Source organism: Enoplosus armatus, chromosome 22 (assembly GCF_043641665.1).
Source record: "Enoplosus armatus isolate fEnoArm2 chromosome 22, fEnoArm2.hap1, whole genome shotgun sequence".
Classification (NCBI taxonomy): Eukaryota; Metazoa; Chordata; class Actinopteri; order Centrarchiformes; family Enoplosidae; genus Enoplosus; species Enoplosus armatus.
The window spans coordinates 12280006-12297157 of record NC_092201.1 but is presented as its reverse complement, the minus strand read 5'-3'; the positions used below and the strand labels follow the sequence as shown (position 1 = coordinate 12297157).

The following is a 17152-nucleotide window of genomic DNA, read 5'->3' as shown; positions in this document are numbered from 1 at the left end:
AGCTAACCTCAGCTCAATACAGAGCATGCTGGGTAAAACGTGTCCAGCTGGTGTTCATCAAACTAACAGTTACTCCAAAGTGCTCCTTTATTTTGTCTTTTGTTACGTCTGCCGTTTGTGGTCATCTGTATTATCTTACTTACCTCGCCAACTTACACAAATACACAAATGCATGCACACAGTTCTCCCAGCTCCATATAGTTTCACTCACTGGCCGGCGTGCCGTACAGACTACCAAGTGCTGCACCAAGGGCAAAGTATCCATCCCCATGAAGACAGGAGGAAAAGAGGGAGGCGTAGAGGGAGGAGAGGATCAGCGTGGCAATGAGAGGGTAGGAAGAGGTGTTGGAGAAGTAAGCACAGATTAAACTTTAGAGCAATGGAGGGGAAAAAAAGACAGGTTTGTTTTTAAATTGAGAGAGCATTTATGGTTTTGTGTAATGTTATACCCCTATGCCATTAGACAATTTTATCCTGAGCAATGTTACACACGATTAATTAAAGCTGACTATGCATTGGGCTGCAGTTTGCACACACTTGAGGCTTTAAGTCTACAGCCACCTTCAGGAATGGACACAACACTAAACAGTAGGACATCTATATCACTGGTTTTCAAATGAGGGAAAGCAGAACTGCCTTCTAGAGGTCCATCTTTACTTTGGATAGAAACAGTTAAGTGATACTTCTTTCCAGAGAACATACAGTATGTCAAAGGTATGTTTTTACTTAGACAAGTTCAAAAAAAGACTTGCCATTTAGGTTTTGTGAAAATGTAATTGGATAAAGTTACTTCCCCCAACACTGCCACTTGTTAACAAAGCGTTTTTGTTAAATGGAGCATAGAGCATAAACACTACTCCATCTTTTCTGTCACTTCCATCATGTAATAAATCAGAAGAAGTCTTCAAAAGCGATGGCAGTCAGAGGGTTACAGTTCTAACGAACCTGTGCTTTAGATGGAGGCCAGTTGATTAAAGCTGATTCACCGACTGAATGAGACACTGGAGGCTGTCGGAGTTTGAAGATGAGACATCAACTGATTCATCTGTTCTTACTTTCATACCTTTCTTAGCCTCTCTCCTGTCTCCCCTTTTCTCTCTCTCAAGTTCAAGCTCAAATAAAATTGCTACTTTTTGTTGGATTCCATTTCAAATTGAACTGGTTATAGTTTTTTTTTTTTTTTTAATGAATTTCGGCAGCGTTTTGAGCTATGCACACAGGCCTCGCTAACCTGTATGTAGTTACAGTGTGTCCACTCTTGCGTTAAAATGGCAAAAAAAGAAAAAAATCCATGCATATATGGAAATATTCATAATTTGAACAAGACTAGGCTGGCATACTGAGAGCAGATAGCGCCTGTGGAGGAGTCAACAATGACTACAGGAACACCATCAACTTTAAGGACAGCCAGGTGAGCTTGATGTTTTGTATGATCACAATGTGTGCACCCACAAGCATGAGAAAGGCTAAACATCACATTATTGTCAAATAAAAGAAACAAAAAAACACCTTTAATCTCCACAGTTATGACTTCCTCCTCTCTGCTTGTTAGCTACATGCCAGCAGCAGGTATACCAGGAGGACCTGCTGCTGGCATGGCATTCATGGTCCCCAGAGGATGACTCCTACTGACTGCGAGTGCGGCCTCACAGAGCCGCTACCATGGCTGTGCATTTCTAGTCTTGTTTTAAAATGTTTTTCTGTTCAACTTCCAAAGATTGAAAACCAAGTCTACAGTGGCTCTCTCCAACATGTACTCAGGCACACACCCCACAGTCAGTCCAAACTTTTCTTCAGTAGTAGTTCAGGGCTTCAGACTCCTAAATAAACACATCACCCAGAATAGTAGCAATAATATATACGCCTCACAGAATGAAAGAAATTTGCCCCACAATGATAATCCGAAGTCTCTGTAGATACTGTAAATTCCTAAATAGTGTCCACAACTGCAGGGAGAGCTAGGCCCCCGTTTTTATATGTTGATCTCCACCCGCTTTAATTTTCTATTGACGCTGCTTGCTGGTAATGCAAACTCGATACTTCATCTATGTTTACTTGTTGTGATACATTCAGGATAATGGACGTTCCTAATAGCATTAATCCCATCAGTACAACAACAGTCACGCAGGACACTTTGTTTCTCTTGTCACTCAGGAGTGTGGGCTCATCCATGTCCCCCCTACAGCCCTTTCACTCACAGACACACACACACACAAGCACAAGCACATACATACTCATGAACAGACGCAGCCAAATGTCATCCTGGCATTTTCCCCCTGCCTAGTATACAGCAAATGAGCTTTCATCGCCTATTTGTTTACGTCTTCACGAGAAGTCTGTTGTCTGTACTTAATGAAACACAGATGTCCTGTGTGTGTGTGTGTGTGTGTGTGTGTGTGTGTGTGTCTGGCTGGCTCAATTTGTCTCCGTCACAGACTGGATTCATATATATTGAGATTACAAATGTAAAATTACATTAAGACTTTGTAAATGTTTGAATTTACAAAAAGCCAACTTTTTGTGTCTGCAGTTCTTAACAATAAATGTGAATGTTCTTGCATATTCTAATGTTGTTGTGGCTTTGAGAGAAAATTGTTCATTTTCACAAATTGATCAACCAAAAATAATACAATTTATTAAGTACTTTTTTTGACACAGATAAGTGTCAGTGAGGAAAGAGAAAAAGTAAAGATTACTTCTCTTCCCAGCTTTAGTGGTTTAATTCCAAGAGATTTCTGCCTCTGATCCACTGAGCCACTGAGTTCAAACGTGGGCCTGCCAGGTTCTTAAGGGCCTGTTGAACAGCTCTTATCTCCACATGCTTTACCCAGCAACCCTCACGGCATCCTTTCCTCTTATGGCGGCCTTTCTTTCTCTCTCTCTCTCTGTCTTTCTCTGCGTCTCTGTCGCTATGTTTCTCTCTCTGTTACTAATTCCCCGCCGCTCTGTTTTTGCCACTGTTTCTCTGCTGCTCAGTTGCATCTTTTGTTTTGTTTCACTGTTTCCTTCTGTCTCTTTCTTTATTTTGGGTCTTTCTTCCTTTCTTTTCGTTGTGTATCTCTCTGTCACTTATTCTCGCTCTTTCCCTTTCTTCCCCACACTTGGCATCATGATCATTGACATCATGAGTAGAGACTGAAGACTGAAATATCTCAACAACTATTGGATGGATTGCTACAAAATTTTGTACAGACATTCATGATTCCCAGAGAATGAAGCCTACTAACGTTGGTGATACCCTGAGATTTCTTGTAGCACCACCATGTGGTTTACATTTGTGCTTTTAAGTGAAATGTCTTGACAACTAATACATGGATTGTCATGAAATGTTGTACATTAACGTTCCCCACAGGATGAATTAAAAAACGTTGGCGATCCCCTGATCCTCTAGCGCCATTATCCAGTCACAATTTTAATTTATCCATTGCTTTGGTATTGCACCAAATACCTGCATAACTAATGACATTTCCATCTTTGTACTTTGTGTGTAATGCTAATGAGCAAGTGCTTGCATGCTTACAGGCTAAACTAAGATGGTAAAGATGGTGAACATTATAACATCAATATGTTGTTGTGCATGTAAGCATGCTGACGTTTATATTTAGCTTGAAGCACCACTGTTTTAGAGACATCTTACACTTACATAAAGCCCTGAAGCTGTCAGAAGGCAGTAAAATGTTATCAGACAAGTCAAAAAGACAACACATGCATTAGAACACAGCCTAAGAAAACGCAAGCACACAAACACACGCTTCCAGCAATATGATAATGGTTTCCAACCAGTTCTCATCAATCTGCACATTATTACACTGAGTTGCTACTTCAATATCCCCAGGCCTGGAGGCTAACTAGACTTGTTGCAACTAGTTAGCACAGTACAACATTAACAGATTGTTGTTTTGTGTCATACCTGTAAATGACTGCTTTGATTGATTTTTGCTTTGCTGAGTTGGGAAACATACATTTCTTATATTCTGGTTTGAAACTGTAATGCTTTGTCATAGATTTCTCAAAGCAGTGGAGATGTTAGACTGAAAAGTTACAGGTTCAACCTCACAAATGTGAACGTGGGAGTTGGAAAACAAATTGTTCCCTTCAGGTCGTTTTGTTTAATACACCTAAATCTGCTCAATCACTGCAGTGTAGTCACTCACTGTATAAAAGTGTGAGCTAATTGTCTTTAATGTAAAATGTAGAAAGTGAGGAGGAGCAGCAGTGGATGACAAACTGCCTGGGGTCCTGAGAGGGAACACGAATGATTGATTCACTTTAACAGTTTGAATTAAAAAATGCATGCTGAAAGTAATTTAAAAAGGCTAATTCATGCATTGTTATCAAACCTAGTAACTGTGAATCTCCTCTCCTGGTTGTGGGATTGGATTGGTTAAGCTGCTAAATGAAAAGCAGGAGGAGCATGGCACTCCCTAAGCAATCTGCCTTCCACCGTTCCACCTCAGCTAGCACACTACTGCTAACTGCAGGCCTGGACTGCAGGGATAAGTTAGCGCGTGCACCAACACACACACACACACACACACACACACACACACACACACACTTTCATGCATTTTCTCTGTCATTCAAAGCCATAGACGGCTCGACATAAACATGTGCATACTGTAAACAACTCTCTCTCCCACCGTACCGTTTTATTCACACATTCCTGTCACCTGTCATACACATTTATTTCGGACACACCTACAGTATGCACAGTAATGGGCAAGCGGGGAGATATTATGCAGGTATGGGCTGTTTTTAGTAGGGCCAGCACAGTCGGTGCCATTTCCCATTAGTCTGTGCTACCTGCCTCTAAATGACTATGAAAAACCTCTGCACTCTGTTGTCTAAGCCTGCACATGTGGAGCTGCTTGATTGTGGAGCTGTACTTTGGCCTGGAAATATAAGAATGGACCAGTCTGCATTTGGAAAAAAAAAAGATGCAGCGAATGATATTTTGAAATCGAGGAATAGTCACAAGTTGGCAGGGATGCTGCAGAAATGCTACATTGCAATTTTGCTTGACATTCAGCACCTACATCCAGTTTCTCTACATGCACTATGTCAATGCATCAAAGCACCTTCACATACAATGTCTAACACCCCGTCTACACTTGGTAATGTAAAAGTTTTCCAACAGCAAAACACATATTTAATGTTCACCACACACCTCATGAGTCATGCTTTTAGTCTGTTTCATACCCTCCGTGTTGCCTACTCTTGCATCAGAACATTTATTGAGATGCATATTGCGTACAAACATTATTCCTTGCTCTTAATAAAAGGTGATTAAAGAAACAGCTGGGTGCTCAATTACGCGTGAGACCTACCTTATTAATGTTGTAATCTGTACGTTTTCCCATAATACTCAATTATGCATTCTACCTGCCATATACACTACTCTATTTTCTCAATTGATAGACTATATTATCTAAGATTTAATTTTTAATTTACGTGAAAGGTCACGCAGCACTTAAATTAGTCTGTAGACTCACAAGGACATGGTCACATTTGTGTCCATTTGCAAGCAAAACCAAAGGCATTATTTGTCAGCATGGATTTCATGGCCATCACTCGAACCTCTTGATCTCAGCCATCTAATAGTCTTTCCCCGAGATTTCATTAGTGAGCGTTGCTGAATGGTCCCCGTTGTGAGGATCCCCATCGTGATCGTTAATGTGAGGCCAAGCGTTTATGTGAATACGAAGCTATTAGTTCTGTGTAAATGGAATCTCACTGTCACTACAGTTCTCCCGACATGCAGGAGGAGCTGTAGTGAGGAAAGAAAGTGAGAGGCGGAAGAGTGAAAGAGGGAGACAAAAGTTTGTTTTCACTTTAATTAATGGTGTGTGAAAAACTGTGGACCTTTGTAAATGTCAGCGTCTGTCCTCAGATCAGTTATGTGTGGCGAACGCCTTGGGTTAGGCAGCCTTGGCAATAAAGGAAAGGAGGGCACTCCAGAGGAATCAGAGTGTTCTGGAAATGTCAGCACTATTTCAATCACCGTGAGCGGGAACATAACTTTGTTTAAGACAAATTTTCATATATATATATATATATATATATATATATATATATATATATAAATTCTGGGCTAAGTTTTCAGCTCCACTTTTTGACAGATGTTACGTCGCCAGTTAGCCTGAGTTTGATTAGAGTACTCTGTTGTTTTTTTCTCTAGTGATGGGACAGTGATTGTGTATATTTTATTTGAAACCTCAGGAAGAATACGCAAACAGCCTCCAATTGCATACTTTATACACCAATAAAGATTTGTTTCCCCACATTTAGAGCAACACAAGGAGTTTGTGGCTCAGGTATATCCTGATATTTGTCCTTTCTCTGCCACTGCTCTGAATGCTGACAAAAGAGAAAGCGGCATAGTTTTTGCATTATTTCCCTCTGGTTTGACCATTGTCCTAACAAAGCCATTGTTTTGCTTGTTGACACATTCCACAAAGATGTCTTTTAAAAGTTTATTTTGGGAAAAACAAAAGTAATTCAGTCTAATTATCAGAACAAAGTGTGTCCCTGTCAGGGCGCCAGGACAAATGCTTGAAAATCCGAACTGTCACTATTTAATCAGGACATCTGGTCACTCTAGATGTTTTATTCTGCCAACACAAATGCTGCAGAGTATTGTAATGAAAGTAGTCCATAGGGCCCTCTGCTGGGAAAAACAACACTTTTCTCTGTATTTACTGCATAAATTTGTATTTCTGTTATTTTATGATTTGATATGTTGAAAAGACATTAATCAACCCTTAGAATCGAGCCACCAATGCTGTGGTCAAGCCCTGATTATGAGCTTCACAAAGATGTATAATAGCCTTCTTTTTATTTTCTACCTTTATGTGTGTGCATGAGCAATAGCAAGTCCCCATTAAGATCACCACCTTGCAATTTCCAGTAAAGAGCTGGATCCCTCCTCTGATTAATTCCATGTTTTTCACCCATTCATCACAGCGAGACCTCCTCATTTTCTCCCCTGTAACTTTCTTCCCAAACTTGGCTTGTATTGAATAGACCCTCTCGGGGGTTTTGCAGCGTTTCTGATGGATGGCTCTGTAGTCAATAGTGTAGAAAGTGAGACAAGGCCACCCCCCAGTAAACAACTTTTAATAATCACCCTGTTGATTGAGTGCTGCGCTCCGATGTGGCATATGAATGTATTTGTGCCAAAACAATAGGAGAAGAGGGAAAAAAAAGAGACTTAATATGGTGGAAGTAATTATGTTGCCCTCCATCCCGTCCTGCCTTTTATTCTGTGACATCCGTCTCTCATTGCGCTCCTTCCACCTACATGCTCTCCATCACTGACAGCTGAAGTTCACTTTAAGGCTAACTTGCATGAGCTCGTACACTGAATTATTGTGGCGCACAATTTTGATGACCAAAGCTGCTTGGAAAGTCGGCAGCGATCAGTCACGGTATGGCATTGAGCAGACATATAAAGTAAGTGAGTGTGTGTTTGTTCTAAAATGTGTGCACAAAGGCAGTTGTATATTGGCCGTACAACTGAGTGGTGTTGCTCTGTTGATCAATGCGTCAAGCACAAGTTTGCCATTGCGAGGAGTCTCCTGAAAGCATTTATCAGCTCAAAACAATAGTGTGTGTGTGGGATGATTAGCCTGCCATCTGAGTGTCATTACCGACATTATCGTTGGCTGAGCTTTCTCCACAATAGAGAGGAAAATGGCGATAGGAAGAGTCAGAGTTTTATGGCTTTTTTGCCCTAAGATAACAGAATTTAACAGGAGCTGCTCTGTCAGCCCGTAAGCCCCCCTGCTCAACTCAGTTAAGACACAAAAATGCCAAATAAACAGCAATATCGACCCGCTTGTAAGGAATAAACAGACTGCAGCAGCAGGAGGAGAGGGAGAAATGGGTTTTTAAGAAAACAAGAAGAAAGGAGGTTTGTGAAATGAGCTGGGTCATGAACCGAGACATAAATATTGAATTTTAAATTTAAATGCTCTTATACGCAGTCAAAGCGAGAACTGAGGCATTTCTGCTCCTGGGTCCTTTGTGAACTCTTGATTAGGGTGCCATTAACCTTTCTGAACTTAGCAGTGGGTGACGGATGGAGTTAAACTGTTAAGGCACCGTTTTTCTTTTGGGGTATTTAGTATGTTAGAGGTCATAGGGCCTCTGCATGGAAAAATGCCCATTGAACTGTTCATATTGCCAATTTTGCGGGCAGTTGTCAACACAGTAGTCAGCAAGCATAGATATACAACTGAAATTCATTGCAGTGGATTGGCTCATACATTTCTTAAGATGTTTTGCATGTTTTAAACAGTGTGAAAACAAAACTGTTTGCCAGATCTTGGTTGGTAAGAAGGGACAAATGGTTAAATATCGACTGCTCTTGAAAATACTTGCTAAAAGTGATTCAACTCAAGCAGAGTGAAATATCACTATAAATGCTTCGATACACAGAGGAAGCACAGACAACTGTTTTAGTACTTAGATTGCTTCTGGCTGCATTTTTCCAGAGGTTATGAACTTGTCATCGGACGGGCATTGACTGGTACAGAATGGGTGCAAGGCTCAAACCTGCTGAACTATTGAGAGCAAAAAAGAAAAAAAACATTTTTCTAACAGAGGAATATATATTTACTCTTTCATTTTTTAGTTTGAATTAAAACCATTAAAATCCATCTTTCTATGAAGTGTCAGTAGGGGTTGGAGTATCCAAATGATAACCTCAACACTAACGCCCACGCTTGTGGTTTCAAGAGTACTGAAAGCTTTCAACCAATCTGTCATCCATTCTCTCGGGCTAATCTTATTCGCACTCCCACAGTATATAAATTACCAAAGGTTGCACCCACGTCCCTCATGTCTCCTTATCCTTTCCTTTTATAAAGGACATTGCAGGACTTCATGAATTAGTTTGGTTTACGCAATCTTGGACTGATGTCGATCTACTGCACATTAAGCATGTTCCAAATATATCAATGTTAAATGAGAAATATCTCAGATTTATTTACATAAAATGAAATACATGAAATGTCCAGATGGCAAAAGTACGTAGTTGGGCCAATTGTGTTTGACTCTTTTCACTCTTTTGACACTAGTTAAAACAGGCCTTTATAGGAATGGTTTGACATTACAGGAAATACGCTATAATCAGCTTTCTGTTGTTAGATGAGAGGATCAACACCACTCTCATGTCTGTGCGCTAAATACGTAGCTACAGCTAGCAGCTGGAGTGTTCTCTAGCATCAAAATAATCCTACGTGCTGTTCTCTTTTCTGCCACCAGGAGTCGCAAAGGCTCATGACTATATCTGTATGCAGTGAGGAGTCCCAAAGCAGTATCGCTTCTTGTAAATGTTGTTACTGTATTTCATATCCTACAGGGGCAGAACTGTATAGTGTTGGTAATCATAATCTGTAACTGTAGACACAGGGCTCGACATCTTATCTCGACATAATATTTTATTTTTTATTATACATGCAAATACAAAACCATGAGCTTCAAATGCTCGTTTTGAATCTGTTTCAGCAATGTTTTGCAGGTGAAACCACATCTCTACTCTGCCTGTGTTGCTGGAAAAATGTATGAACAGATCCAACTTCCTTTCCATGGATATCCGACAAAGTACTAAATGACATTATACAAAATGTTATTCAGTCATTCATAGCACACCTGAGGAATTTATACTTGGCTGCTTGGTTTGCGGGGGCTGAGCGTCATGTGAGAGCGTCGCACCAATGGCCCACTAGTAGACCAATGGAATACTTTTTCACTGGATGATGAGTGTGGGTACTACTGCTTAACTGTATAGTACTGTAAAAATACGAGAAACTGCAGTCTCTTCTTAATGGGCTAAAGACGGCTTAAACCACAGCTACAAAAAAAGAAAACTTCCCTAGAGGCAGCTGTTGACATGTCCAAGACAAAAAGACAGGCGAGGTGTGAATGTGAGTCTAAAACGTCTGAACGTGGCACACCTGCACAACACAATCCACTCGAATGGTCCATTAGTACAATGGAATATGTTTTTACTGCATGAATAATTTGGATCCTACTGTTTCAACTGTGGTATAGTAGTGTAATGAAAAAGCCAAATAAACTAGGTATGAATGTGTCTCTTACTTGTTTTATAGCATAAACAGTATTAAATATTTAGAAATAGACTCACAAAGTAAATGTAAACACAATATATTACATGGGAAAAAACCCCAACCTGAAATTAGGGTCACCGTCCTCCCTCTAGGCTGCAACCACACCGGTTTACCTGTGTGAAGCTGTGGGTAAGCTGAGCGCCCCCGACTGACATTGTACTGTAAGGTGCGCCGTTCTCGTAGCAGTGTGCGGACTTTTAACTGCTACCACTGTACCAATCCACACTGAGCTTTTTTACCAGCCAACTCTTCTCACAAGACAACTTGTCTGTGCCATCCTATGTCAGCTCTTACCTCCACATGCCACAGTGCCCAACTCCTACATTAGCACCCACTGTTTGCCAGAGTGCCCATTTTGTGTAATTATACGAACTACAGCAAGCTAATGGCCCTGACAGAGCAGTGCCTGGGCCCATTACACCTCAGGGTGCTGCAAAACACCATTACCACCGCCAGAAACCTGGAGTGTTTGTGCACGTAGGTGACGGTCTATATATATGTGTGTGTAACCTCATCTCTATGCGCGTGTTCATGTAGATGTGTTGGTTGAAAGAGGTCGGAGGTGGAACGATACATGTCAAGGAACACAACAACAGTTACTACAGACGATTGCCTTTTTTTAGCCACAAATGTGTGTCTGTCGCTATGTTTGTGCACATCAACACCTGTCATCTGTCGGCCATTAATTTCTCCAGGGCTTTCGCAGCTTGCTGCAGGGAGCTGTAGTTGTCAGCGCAGGAAAGACAGGGATGCACCTCGCAGGACTTGGGGCACTCATTGCACTCACTTCACTTAGCACCATCTCATTCTGCCAGCAAATACACTATTTGGTTCACAGGTAGAGTGGGCTTTAATTGTGTGTTTTATGTGTTTTGTGTGTGTGTGTGTGTGTGTGTGTGTGTGTGTGTGTGTGTGTGTGCTTGCAAGAGTTCAGCAGAAGCCACCATTACTTTGAAGTAATATTTCTCTCTGACTCCATTTGAGGCATCAGCTCTTACAGTCATCTCACATGCATACGTAACAGTTTCGTCCAACTGGATGACTGGTGAAGCATATTTCAAAATGGGGTGTCTCTATGTTTATCAGCCCTGCTTTGCCTCATGCTATTGCGCTGCATTTGTTTTACTTCCTCCACACTTTCTTCTAAGATTGGCCATTTCCCACAGAGTGAATCAGCAGCTCTCTTGTTTGCCAAGGTGGAGGATTTTACTCCGAACATGCAGAGATGAGGGTAGGTATTAAATCATCTCACCCCGGTCAGATGCAGGTTAAAACAATAACTATACAGCACAGCAGGTAAATTTCACTTGACAGTGACCTCGGCTTTCTGTGTAACCATTATGTTATCCCATGCGCTTTTTGAAGTAAGAGCCTTAGCCCTGACTCTATTGACAATCTGCTTTCCCCTCAGTATCAATAGCTATTAACCACTTTAAGCCTTGCCAAGCGTAGGAGATGGAGAGCTAATTGCCTTTTTTCTTTTTGTAGCGCACTGTATACAGTAACGGTGGATCAATGTGTTTGTTAGCATTGTGGGATAAATGGATATTCATGGCTGAATAACTACAAACACCCCCCCACACATGCAACAAGGCTACATAAACGACATACACACCTACAGTACACAAACGCACACATCTCCTTTTTCTGTCTCGCCTGTACCTTCAATTTACTGTACAAACACGTATGCATCTCCAGACACCACATACTCTTTAGTTACAATCCCCCCCGCCCCCTGTTTCTAATTGCACACACAGCCTTTCACTACCCAAAAACACATGCCAAACATACATTGAATTTCACGGATTGCACAGATGCCTTTTTTTACCCTCATGCAAACACACACTTATCCACACAGACACTTGTGGCCTCTCAGCGTGGAGTGTTTCCACCTGTGTGGAGCAGAGTGAGAGCAGCATTCCCCCCTGACAGCGAGATGTATGCAATTAAACCGTATTAAAGTCATTAGCCCAACAGAAGTGATAGCCAGCAGATGGTTACCACGCCGAAATATGCTCTTAATGAAGCTCCTCAGTCACTCTATGGGTGTGTATGAGTGCACTCGTGTGTATGTCGCGTGTATGTTTGTTTGGGGTGTGTTGCCTAACGGCTGTAACACTCAAAGCAGCACTTGATTAGACGGTGGTTGGTCCTTCTCCTGTAGCATTGCAATTAGTGCCTATTGTTGATTTATAGAGATATGGTAGCACATGGTGAATTCCTCCTCCTACCACTTATCCATCTCCAGCACTGTGGAGGCCAAAACAGGCTACAAGGAGGACATTCTATATACATGGAGATGTAAGCTGTCCATGTATTCATATCAGCTGGTCATCTGAGAGATTCTCATTGTTTTAGTATTCTGCACCTCAAAAATTAGCCATTAGTCATTAGCCAAAGCTATATGGTACATAGGTCAGATATGTAAGGAACTATAAGCTATAGTGATTCTACAGCTATTGTGCATATTTTTCAAATTTTCAAAAGAGAATAAAACAAAGCTTGGAGCCTCTGGGTGGGTGTTCTTAATGGTAGCTGTTGACTGACATCTGAGGGCTGCCATTGTTAGCGTTGCTAGGAGAAGCACTGTCAACTTTCATGGTGGGCTACTGACTAGAGCACATCATAACCCCTTTTTCAACAAGTCCACATAGTGCTTATTATGGACTGTTATATTATTTAAGAAGTCTGTCCTTTTTCCAACCTTCAACACTTTGGAATACAAACATAATGGGACCTCCTAAGGTAAAGTGAAGCTAGAAAGCTAAAAGCAAAAGTTAGCACTTTCTTCCTGCTACATGTGTTATTTCAACACCTGCTGATTCATCGGCTGCTCTCGCTCGTATTAAAGGTTTGCTTTAAAGCAGCATCAGCAGCATCTCAATTATCTGGTTCGGTTAATAAATCTGTAAGAAGACTCTTTTAGTGTAGCTCAACTTATATTAATTTCACTACCAGGATACAGTGTTGTTATTCTATAGGGAAGCGTTCCTTTTTCTTGAACAGCCTGGGGCAGTGAAGTACAATAGGGGAGGTACATGGTGTCTAGCCCCAGGCATCCAGGACCACTAGGGTGATGCAAAGAATACTTACTGTACACACATTCACATAAATACATTACACATGCACATGAACTGTAGAACTACATGTGATTCAATTAGATGCAGAATGAGCAATTCTCTTTTTCTTTTAATAATTCATTTTCTCTTTCACTTGCTCCCTCATTGTTCTATTGTTGTTAATTTCTTCTTCATTCCCCAGATGTAGGCGATGATCCGATGATGGAAGGAAACTCCGCTGATACTGACTTTTCACATAATATTGTTTATTTGCATCAAAGATCAGGATCAACAGGCATGCGCATCTTGACCTGTACAGCACCCGTAGCCGAATCAGTACTGCTGCCTCGAACACTGTTCAAACTCGTCTTTTATACATTTAGGCATACATGGGGTCCTACTTTAACACATGAGTCTATAAACTTATATTTCCCTAGGGTCCCTCAGTACCCCAAAACCAATGATGATGAGACAAGTTATATATATATAAGTATGGGGCCCCAACATCTGCTAGTTATTTACCTGGAACATTGCATACGTGGCAACTTTGTACTGCATATCATTTTATGAAAAGACTACTTTTATGATTAGTATCAAATAATACACATCACTATTTAAATGAAATATTTGTTGTTGGTGAGTCGAATTCAGCTTAATGTGCCTGAGAGATGTTTTCATTGTAGTTTTTTTCTTAGCGTCTGATTGTTTTCACGTGAGCAGACAATAACATACATTTACAACACATGAACCCATGAGTGCTCACATGCCGTCCTTTTAGCTGCGAGTAACATTGTTGGATTGCGTGTGTGTGTGTGTGCGTGTGTGTGTGTGCGCATGAATGGGAGAGAGGGTGAGTGATGAAAGGGGAGAGCTGATAGTGATGCTCCGTTGAATACAGATGAGAGAGAGGCTAGCTGAATTCTGATCAAGCTCGCTTTCTTCCGCTCTCCGTCTCTCTCCATCCCTCAGAGTGAAAATACTTCAGAGGAGTGTGTCTTTCTGAACTAACGGGGATGTCATTAGGTCAACCTTTCAAAGTCAAGGTCCAGGAGCATCTATTATGGTACCTTTTTTAAACTGTAGAATTAACAAGCTGGATTTTGATGATTGTGATATGGAGCAGCATTTTAGAGGGAGTCTGATCGCGAACTGAGAGTCCTGTTTTATGTTTCACGACACTGGAGGCCGAATTTGTTAGCATTTTTAACAGCGCCCTCTCACTGCCTGTGAATTTTTGAAACACTCCAAGAGGGTTTTTTGACTAGCTAAGATACGTTTTAAAAATTTAAACGGAGATTCAGCTGGGTCCGTTTTTTTTTAAGTTATTCAGGAGACAGAGGTGAAACACAACTACAGCCTAATCTGTGAAATCGGGCTCGGATTGCAGCTTTGAGCTTAATTAGTTGAAGAAAACTTGCACTTTTCCAACCCTCACTCGGAATACAAATGCTCTCTGTTGAAAAGTCATCAGGGTCGTCTCACCGGCTCATTAAAAACGTGCGAGGAAGGAAAAAATTAATGGAGCCAAACACCTTCAATTTAATACGTCGGAGGGTAAAATAATACAAAGTGCCCTGCTGTATGTGGATATACCCACGTAAAGTTTTGTTTGACTTTCTCAGGAGTTGTAGAGAGATTAGGATGGAATGTGCATAAATATTTAGAAACACTTTGACACATAATTCATTACAATTACATTCAAACACTTAAAAAAAAAAAAACACTTGTAACATTTCAGATGGCAGCAAAAACTGCTCTGGAGTCAGCCGGTTGTAGACACCAGAAGACCCAACGTGATTTGTCCTTCGATGTGATTATCAACACTATGATTGGTTGTAAACCCTGTTGTCACGGCAATGATTTCAGCCTTGATGATGGAAGCTCCCGGGACACTGATCCATAGCATGCACGTACACACACACACACAGCATCAGTCTGTCTCACTGCTAACCAGTCCCATTCCCCTTTGAGAGCGAGGCATTAGTCGGCCAGATTGAACTCGCGTCCGTCCGTCCATGTGTGTGTGTGTGTGTGTGAGGGGTGTGTTGCTGTTGCCTGTCTCCTTACTTACATGGTAATATACAGAACAGGAATCTGGGGATAGGCTTGAGCTCCACTGAATTGTACTTGACATTTTATTCTTTCTTTCCTGATTTCCCCCCCATACCCAGCACCCTACTCTTTCTGTCTCGCAGCTGTTATAAAACCACTTTGACCGAGTTAATAACACCTGAGTCACACTCAAACTCACAGGAAGAGGCAGAAAGCAAGTGTAACTGTGCTTGCTACACTAGCATTACACTCGTACACAGCAGACCAGAAGGGTATTCTGCACGGGATCCCAATTGCATTTGGATAGTTTTGTGTAGTTTTGGGATCTGTAGTTTTCAAATAAAAGTTGTTTTTGGGCCTAATTCATGCCTGGTATTAACATGCAATCTGTATCTGGATATGTTATACGGATAATGACATCTGATCTCAGGCCTTTGCACCTGGTATGAGTCAGTGTTCTCCATCATCTCATCTAATGTTCCAGGATCAGACAGATCGCCAACAGAGTCCAATAAAGGCCTGAGGCTGCAACAGTTTTTCAACTGTAAAACTTAAAAACTGAGTAGAAATGTGTTACATAAAATACATTCAAATGTATGTTGTTGTTTTTCTCAACAGGGTCTGATGATCCTCCTGCAGAACCTTCCCACAATGCACTGGGGCAACGAGGAAGTGAGCGTGCTGCTGGCCGAGGCCTACAGGTTGAAGTTTGCCTTCGCCGACGCACCCAACCACTACAAGAGATGATAAGCGTGGCTCCCTGAAGCTGCTTCCTCCTCCTCCTCCTCTGATTCCTCCTTTTCTGCCCTGCAGTCGTCTACTGAACTTGGAGGCCTCTATTCCTATACGGAAGGACCTCCCCTTTTTCTTAACCTCCCTTTCCCCTATCGCCCGGTGGGCCTTTTCAGCTACTAAGAGATTTGAATCAACCGATGACTGAGAGGACGTGCGGTGTAGCATTCTAACATGTTGATGTGGAGCCTTTTTTTAAATTATTTTTCCTCTGATCAGCTCTGAAACATGCACTCCTTCAGCCCAGTGCAGAACCCTCGTCGTCGCTGATGGCAACGTTTTGTTAGAGTTCGGCCCGCTCAAGCTGACGCCTCAAAGTACAACCTCAGGCCCGACGCAGGACCATGAGCTGTTGCTAAGCACCGCCGGGGGGGGTTTAGTCTGGCTCAGAGAAATGTTCTTTTCTGCTAATTGTTATTTCCGATACCATGGCAATACATTGTTTTTTTTTTGTTCCTGGAAGCAAAAATGTGACTTTTTTTTCAGTTTGTAAAGACAAAGAGTGATGGCAAAAGGGCACTGTGCTACATGGTTTACATATCCGAGCCCCCTCTTCTGGTCTCAACACAACCAGAAGGAACATGATACCTCCTGTTTTTCTTTTTTTCTCTCTCCTGCTTCGTGCCAGGAGGGACACAGTTAGTTTCCCTTTCAAACATACCAGAACTTTACAGAGAGAGAGATTGTCAGTCTGTGAGGGGAAGCACGTCTCCCTCCCTCCTTCCACAAACCACACACACCGGCTCAGCCACCCCTTTATCCCATCCTCCCACCCGCAACAGCACAGCGTTTGAGTTCAATAGACCTTGGTTTACTACCTTCGACATCACCAAAGCTAGTAAACCATTAGGAGTAAGAAAGCTGCTCATTCCCATTCTTAAAGTTTTCCTTAGACCTGCTTATATATGAAGGGCCATTATCTATTAACTACCCCGTCAGAAATTTAATCATCCTCGTGGAGGCTAAATTTGGTATCCACAGAAAAATAAATGTGTGTCTTCACAGGGTTGTTTTTTGAAGCTCCAAATGAGCAATTTTGCCTTAATTAAAACCCCGTTTCTGTCTTTGTTTTCTCTCACCCCCTTCCAAAAAATGTTTGTTGTCTGTTGATTTGAT

General features: G+C 41.6%; 1 protein-coding gene across 1 annotated transcript in view; it reads left to right on the top strand.

Moving 5' to 3' along the window:
* Window positions 1–15991, top strand: part of tbc1d22a (TBC1 domain family, member 22a) — a 104307-nt gene extending 88316 nt beyond the window's left edge. The window contains exon 14 of the mRNA XM_070929025.1: window positions 15863–15991. Within this exon, the coding sequence (XP_070785126.1) occupies window positions 15863–15991 (129 nt within the window). The remainder of the gene's footprint in view (window positions 1–15862) is intronic.
* Window positions 15992–17152: the final 1161 nt, after the last annotated feature.